Source organism: Sardina pilchardus, chromosome 18 (genome assembly GCF_963854185.1).
Source record: "Sardina pilchardus chromosome 18, fSarPil1.1, whole genome shotgun sequence".
Lineage (NCBI taxonomy): Eukaryota > Metazoa > Chordata > Actinopteri > Clupeiformes > Clupeidae > Sardina > Sardina pilchardus.
In genome coordinates, this window is record NC_085011.1 from 11,515,127 (window position 1) to 11,522,937 (window position 7,811).

The 7,811-nt window shown below is 43.5% G+C and overlaps 2 protein-coding genes across 2 annotated transcripts in view; one reads left to right on the forward strand and one right to left on the reverse strand.

The window, feature by feature from the left end:
* The first annotated feature begins 245 nt into the window (after positions 1–245).
* sfr1 (SWI5-dependent homologous recombination repair protein 1) lies at positions 246–1,854 on the forward strand. Its single transcript, XM_062519080.1, has 3 exons — positions 246–422; positions 624–1,016; positions 1,500–1,854. The coding sequence occupies exons 1-3, from the start codon at positions 324–326 to the stop codon at positions 1,689–1,691; spliced, it is 684 nt and encodes a 227-aa protein (XP_062375064.1). The 5' UTR covers positions 246–323; the 3' UTR covers positions 1,692–1,854.
* Positions 1,855–2,007: 153 nt separating this feature from the next.
* The window catches only part of cfap43 (cilia and flagella associated protein 43), a 19,790-nt gene continuing 13,986 nt past the window's right edge, over positions 2,008–7,811 (reverse strand). The window contains exons 26-36 of the mRNA XM_062519068.1: positions 7,772–7,811; positions 7,535–7,642; positions 7,001–7,087; positions 6,524–6,612; positions 5,052–5,253; positions 4,802–4,914; positions 4,439–4,598; positions 4,058–4,222; positions 3,512–3,592; positions 3,143–3,296; positions 2,008–2,318 (exon numbers count right to left, since the gene is read on the reverse strand). The exon at positions 7,772–7,811 is cut by the window's right edge and continues 80 nt beyond it. Of these exons, the coding sequence (XP_062375052.1) occupies positions 2,143–2,318; positions 3,143–3,296; positions 3,512–3,592; positions 4,058–4,222; positions 4,439–4,598; positions 4,802–4,914; positions 5,052–5,253; positions 6,524–6,612; positions 7,001–7,087; positions 7,535–7,642; positions 7,772–7,811 (1,375 nt within the window). The 3' untranslated portion in view covers positions 2,008–2,142. The remainder of the gene's footprint in view (positions 2,319–3,142; positions 3,297–3,511; positions 3,593–4,057; positions 4,223–4,438; positions 4,599–4,801; positions 4,915–5,051; positions 5,254–6,523; positions 6,613–7,000; positions 7,088–7,534; positions 7,643–7,771) is intronic.

Genomic DNA, 7,811 nt, shown 5'->3' on the forward strand with positions numbered 1-7,811 from the left:
GGGCTGTTTGAACGGAGAACAAAATGCATGCATAAACACCTCAGTCTTTCATATTTGCCATATTGGATTTGATATTTAGTGAGATTAATTAATGTGGACCAAATAGGGCCTACTGCCGGCCTATCTAGGTTTTTTTGTTTGTTTGTTTGTTTTTAACTTTTACTGTCTATGTTTTTTTTCCCAGTACTCCATCTCCCAAAATGCCTCTGTTTGGCAGTTCCTGCCAGAAGCGGAAGTGACATTTGTTTTCGCACCAACCTTGAATTTGAAGCCCTGTGAAGAATCGCAACGTTTGGTCTCAGTTCTCAAAGAAAGTTAATATCATGGACACGACACCGAAAGCACAAAAATCACTGTCTGTGTTGTACACTCCGAACAATGATGTCGATGCTAACGTTAGTCCACCATCTTCAAAGATAAGGGTAGGTGAAAAAGCTGTATTATTAGCACTCGAAGGGTTTGGTGGTTGGTTGGTTTGTTTACATTTCTGCAGAATTGTGTATCTTAAAGAACAACTAAACGCATTCTAACATAAGAATAATAATGACAAGTTAAGTAAAACATGCTTCTATGTTGCTGCATTACCTGTTTAACTAACTGTCTGAATGTTGTACCTGTCCCAGACTATGAGCTCTTCCCTGAGGCAAAGACTGAAGAGAAGCCGTCGCTCTTTCACATCACCTCTTGCAGTGGCTAAAAGACTCAATGTGGACGAAGGGGACGACATGCCAATAAAACCCACAGAGGAAGAAGAAAGGGACGACTTTCCCGCATCCCCGACAATAGACGGCACTATCCAGCTAAAAATGGTGAAGGAGCATACGGAAATGGACTTGAACCACAATGAAAAAAAATTGTGCGAACGGCCAGTCAAGCAAACCTTAGAGATGCATGCGGATTCTGCACAATTCCCTCAGACAGACATTCTTCAGCTACGAGATGCTCTGAGGCGGGAGGTGAAAGAGAAGGCAGAGACACTGCGGAGGCTCCAGATGGTCAAAATGTACCGGAAAAAGGTAACAGCACAGGGTGAAGAAGACTTACATTTACACGTACATTACAAAACGTCACTTTGACAAAACAGGCAAGTTATCAACTTAGTAGCCTATGCGGGTTACGTTTACTAGCCACAACCGCAGTGGAAGCAGTTCATTCTGCTCAAGAAAAATGACTGCAGGATGAGGGGCAGATGGAATGGACGTTCAAATACAAACAGAGCTGCAGCCTACTGTTCCCACATTATAGACCTAATCAATGCTTGTCCCCTCAACCTTGAAGTCAACCCTAACTTTTTATTGGATGTGAATGATTGGATTCTTTCTCCTTTAACCAGACTTACACCATATCTTTGTTAATTAATAGTTTTTATAATCTCGGCTTCATTGAAAATTAGGGATACCCTCAATGAACCTCTGAGAAAAACGGTTGAGTGAATTAATGATTGAATGAATGAATGGATGGATGGATGTAACAATAAAGCTCTTAATTTCTTCCTCTAGAACGACCTGTCACGGCTGCGTACGCTGAGCATGAAGTGGCGTCAATGTGCACAGGGGGTCCTGTATGAGCTGCAGACAGCCCTGCCTGCGGACGGTCACAAAGCCAGCCTTGGCCAGCTCATGGACCAGTTTGGCCTGGAGGACCGCCTGCTGCATTATGACCGCACAGAGGATGACTTCAGAGAAGTCTGAACAGAATTAAAAAAAGAAAGAAAAAGAAAAAACAGAACCACCACAACCACTTAGCACAATCACAGGTGCCTTAACAAGAAGTTTTCTGTGTCAGAAGAACCATGGTTACCACCACTTGGTCTCGGGCATTGTCCTGGGAAGGCCTCAGCGAATTTCTTGCTGCTACCCAATACGTTTAACAGTTTGTTCTTAAAAGCAATGTGATGCAATCTTTTTGTTAGTTTTTTTTATTTATAACTTTTATGTTTGTTCTAGTTTTCCTCCAGTTCATATTTATTAATGAATCCACAGAAGTTCAAAGTGCACAAATAGGCCTACTGGGAAAAAAAAGAAGAAAAAAAAAGCCCTCATACACTTTTTAGGATATGAGAAATATTTATATGAATAAATTCAAAAGTCATAAAAACCACAGGTCTGAGCAGTCTGCTGTTGATGTCCCAGTCGTCGAGCCTCAGCTGTGCTTGAACTGGCCGAGTGCGGGGAAGGTCTTCATCCTCATCCTCTCCACCTCTGCCCGCAGCACTGCCACCTCCTGGGCCTGCTCCCTGGCCAGCTCCACCAGCCGCTTGCGCTCCAGGATCTCCTGGTAGCGCTGCTCTGACTCGGCCTCCTGGTTCTCCTCCATGGCTGGAAGAACAGCAGGCTTATCCGTCAGACTGTCAGCCTGTGTTACTATATGCATGGGACTCACTGTACATACACATCCATGTGTGTAGTAGTTGGATGCTTAATAAGTGTGAGATAGATTTCTTTAGTGTCTGACAGCTTCACACTATCTTACAATTGGCCTTCTAACGTATTACCAACTGCGACAAAAGAGGCAAGCCACACCTATCAGGTCAAAAAGCAGGGGTTTGTTCAGGGTTGTTCTTACCCATGGTGTAAAAATGTGGCTGAAAACTGTATCCATCAACTTAAACTGCATTATACCTTATGTGAATTGAGAGTTATTCCCCCTATCTCTGGATAATTTGTTATGTTGATTGATTTGTTATGCTCGGTAGAAGATTCTTTGCCAATTTGTAAGAGTTTCTAGTCAGGATTGTGCATTGGTGAAGGGACTGTAGATGGATAATTACACGCAGTACCTATGGTGTGATAGATGCTCCTCCATGCTTATCCATCAGACTGTCAGCCTGTGTCACTATATGCATGGGACTCACTGTATATACACATCCATGTGTGTAGTAGTTGGATGCTTAATAAGTGTGAGACAAATTTCTTTAGTATCTGACAGCTTCACACTATCCTACAAGTGGCCTTCTAACATTTTACCAACTGTGCCAAAAGAGGCAAGCCAAAAAGCAGGGTTTCTGTTCAGGGTTGTTCTTACCCATGGTGTAAAATGTGGCTGAAAACTGTATCCATCTACTTAAATGGCATTATACCTTATGTGAATTGAGAGTTAATCCCCCTATTTGTTATGTTGATTGATTTGTTATGCACAATACCTATGGTGTGATAGATGGTCCTCCTTTCGGCCACTGTGATCCGCATGCTGGCCAACTGTGTGTCCAGAGCGGAGTTCTTATCGACCTTCGCAGACGTCTGCTTCTCCAGCTGCTTAATCAGACGCTTACAGTTCTGCACGTTCTTCAGGTGTGTCTGAAAGCAGCGTGCAAATACATCACATGGTCTGTATGTGGACCACAGCCAGACTTTGTTTGCTTAACATTCTGTATAATTATTTCATGTTGGCTTATGCAGGACATTCATCAGTTCTTTGGACGTGCTTTTCCTAAACATTAGTTTGAGTTCAATAGATTATATTGCAAATATGTCTGCATTTCTTTACATAGAAGAGTGATGTCAGCAGTCACCTGTTCTTGTTGTGCAATAGTTTTCTCTAGAATGGAAACCTGCTTGGACATTCTGCTGTCCTGGTCTGTCTCAACCAGGTGCTGGAAAGCAAATCAACACATCGTAACAGCACTGCAAAGCTGATCATATCGATGTCACACATGCACAGTGTCTGTATGTCATTCAGTCAGTGTGGCACAAACATGTCTGTAGGGAAATAAAAATGTATTCTTTGAAATAAATCTGAAGAGGAATCAATAAGTAAATGATTGGGAATGAGAGGTCTGTTGCCTATAACTGAAAAGTAGGATGTGTTACAGGGTAGTGTGAAAACTAAGCATTACATGGCTGATGGACAGAAAATTATCTGTGCCTGAAATTATCAAATACATTCAAAGATAATATAGAGAATATCCTTTCTCTACATCGTACATGGCCGAGCTCAAGCCTGTATTCAGGTACCACGCCTGAACTGTATCAGGCCTGACATCTTCAATTTCCCCTTGGGGATCAATAAAGTATCTATCTATCTATTAGTGTGCTGGGTTGAGTGGGTCGTGTCCCACCTCCTGAAGTTCCTGGGACACTCGTAGCATCTGGATGTCGCGCGCCTTGTTGTTGAGGTCCTCCGTCAGCATGTGCATTCTCTTGTGCTCCCACTCCTGCTGGATGATGCCCTTCCGGAAGTCCTTACACTCCACCATGCTGGCGATCTTCTGCTCTCCCAGCATCTGCACACACACAGCTCGTCACGATCTTACGAGTGTAAGTGTGTGTGTGTGTGTGTGTTTAGTTGTGTTATGTATGTTTAATGATCATCTTTATTAGTGTCTCTATGTGTGTGGTTGTGTTGAGTCGGTATGTGTCATTTGAACATTTCATTTGAGTGTGTGTGTGTGGGGTCATAAATGTTCATTTTTGTTTGATCCGTGTGTGTGTGTGTGTACCCTAATGGTGGCGTTGAGGTCCTCCACCACATTGCGGTGCAGCAGCAGGGAGTCGGAGTAGTCGGCCACAAAGTCCCCGGCCTCCACCTCCACCTGGCCCTGCTTGATCAGAATCTGCACCATGATGTCCAGACGGAAACGCATCTTCTCCTCTCGGAGACTAGGGATTCGCACACACACACACACACACAAAAAAAACAGTGTACACAATAAACTCACACAGGGATTCCAGAGTAACTTTTAATGGATACAGGACTTTATCCCCATTCTCAGCTCACAGAGTAAATTCTCACTGGCACTACAACAACTCAATTGTTTTCAAACAAATGAGCGGTCACTGTCTGAGTTTGACCCTTCTCTTACCCGTTAATCTCCTCGATGAGATTGATGATCTCCAGACGACTGTTCTCATCCTCGTCGGTTCTCCGCTGTAGAAATGCCTGCATCTCTGCAAGGGTCAGGGCCTTTGTCTTCACCTGCACACACACATGAAACGTGTACCCATATATGTAAAAAAAAACCACACACACACACACACACACACACCAGAAGTGCTGCAACACAAACAAAAACACACACACGAATAACTGCACACAGACAGACGGAAACACACCTGGTGCTCACTCTCGACCTTGGTCCTCCTGGAGGTGCAGAAGCGCTCCCACACGGCCGGGTCCAGGCCCTCGGGCATGTGCTCCAGTGAGTCCAGCTCCTCCATGGCCCTGAGCATGAGAGACAGGCCCTCAGCCTGCGCCTGGCCCCACCCAGCACCGCCTCCGCTGGGCACATCCGTCTGCGTCCGCATCTGGTGAACCCTACAAACACACATACATGTACACAGGCAATGACACACAAACATACACGTTTCCATACAGCATACCTGCTACAACCTGTACACATTTTGCATACCCAGCACGAGCACGCATTTTTACATCAGAGTACGCCGGTACAATTTGGTACTTCAAAGTACGCAAAAACGACAGACATCCAACTTCGGAAAGCATAATGAGTGATAGATGCATTTCTTCACAAAAGAAATATTGAATAACAATGTATTGAAACAAGGTGATAATAGACCGGTATAGAATAGAGACATACAGTGCCCTCCATAAGTATTGGAACACATGCTAAAGTTGACTATAAAGAGGAATATAAAATCTTTTGGAAATTGATCTTAATGGCTTAATTTAAAAAAATGAGGGAGGAAATATCCAACCTTTAAGGACATCAATTTTCTTTGTGAATGAACAATGTATCGTAAATAAATAAATGTTTTCCTTAAGGTACAGGGGTCATAAGTATTGGAACCCCTATGTTAACCCTATGTGTTAAAATTCCCATAGAGGCAGGAAGATTTGAATTTTATTTTATTATTTTAATCTTTTTTTAAATGCCAGTTATTTCATGGCACAGGACACTATGCACCCTGATAAAGTCCCCTTGGCCTTTGGAATTAAAATGGGCCCACATCATCACATACCCTTCACCATACCTAGAGATTGGCATGGTTTTATTTCAGTTAGCCTATCAGCTGGTTTGAATTGCATTGAGCTCAATGAGAATGAAACCAGCTAATAGGCTAACTGAAAAATGTGCCTACAGGGATCCCTGACATAAAAGATGGGTTGGATATTCAAAACGTAGTCAAGGCCTATCTTGCGTGTTTGACTTGCGTGTCTGTTTTTGGCACACACGAAGGCGGACATGAGCAATTTCTTCCAGCTCGAGGTGGTACTCAAAAAATTCTTCAAGGTTGCCAGGTCTGATACAGACATGTGCACACACATACACACACACACACACACACACACACACACACACACACACACACACACACACACACACACACAGGATAGTTGGGTGGGTGAGTGATTCATAGGTTGGTTAGTTGGTTACTGGTTAGATGGGTTGGTATGTAGATGTAGTGAGTGATTTAGACTTGTCCTTTAGCAAGGCACTTAACCCCTATAGTTATTTCAGGGACACTGGCCCTTGTAGTGAGTCCCTTTGGATAAAAGTGTCAGCCAGATAAATCAGTAACAGTAATAATACATAATTTAGGGCTATTCATTACATAGCTAGTACCTGGGTCTTCTCTTATACAGTTTGTACAGCTGGTCTACTACATGTCCAGGGACATCGAAGAACTCCTTACGAAACCCACGGTCAAGCAGCTGATGAAGAAAAATCAATGACATATCAGCCACATGATACTGTATCATATCAAGTAGGATGTAACAGATGTATTCCTGAGTAGTATCAGGACTATTCTATATTCATGTCAGATTAGGGCCAGACATTCTTAATAGTTGTAAAATGATGTTATCATGTATCATTATTAGTCTAAAAATATTTTAAGTAGTATAATTTAAAAGAGTGAAAACAAAGCGCTGTCCAACATATTGAAGGCACCGAATAGAAGTCTGCCGTTCTCATAGACACTGAACTTCATTGCCACTTTCCTCTCTGGGGCGATAAGCAATTAGACCAGCATGTCTAGTCTGAGATATACATTTAGGTAACATCATGGCTATGGATTGGTGGGTGTGACTGACTGTGCACCTTGTCCTCTGCCACGATGTTGTCATAGGTCTCCCTGAACGAGTCCACATCCTCCTTGCACTTCTTCAGGTCCTCGCCCATGTTTTGCTGAGGGACAGAACAAGTGACTCACACAGAGGAACGCAAAAGACAGAAGGGATGAGGAGAACGTGCCTCGGAGGCCAACAGATTAAAATGCCACGCAAGTCTGCTCATGTACAGTAAAACATGCCAGACTCGTGGCACACCATGGGTGCCTCTCATGCAGCGTTTATACGTCCTCCCTCGCTCCTCGATGCCTCGATCCTCACTGATCTACATAAAGAATGATGGGGGGGAAACAATGGGATAGTCTATCCAGTGTTAGTTATAGATCAGTGGGAACGCCCCTCGAGGATCGAGCATCGAGGATCGAGGAGGCATGTTAAGAGGCACCCCATGAATACGGTATAGCCAGGGGACATTCGCAGCGCTCATGAAATAAATTCAGATTTCAAAAAAGGCAACCTTTGCTCTCCACCCGTGTGGTGCTTACTGTAAGTCAGATGAGAGTACCTTTAAAGCTCTCATATTTTCCAGCTTGTTATGCAGCTCCTTCTCCCTGTTGAGAATCTCATCCTCAGTCAGTATGGAGTGAATCAGGTTGGCGATCTTCAGCTCCTCCTGTGATATTGAAGGAGACATCCATCTTTACAAGCTATAGTTACTGCAGCTAGTGGTAGTGCTCCTTCTTCTCAGAGCTGTGCATATTGAACTTGTGAAAAAGAAAAACTGTCATCATTTGAGGTTTACCTGGTATATCACCATTTCGGACTTCACCTTCCTCTCAAAC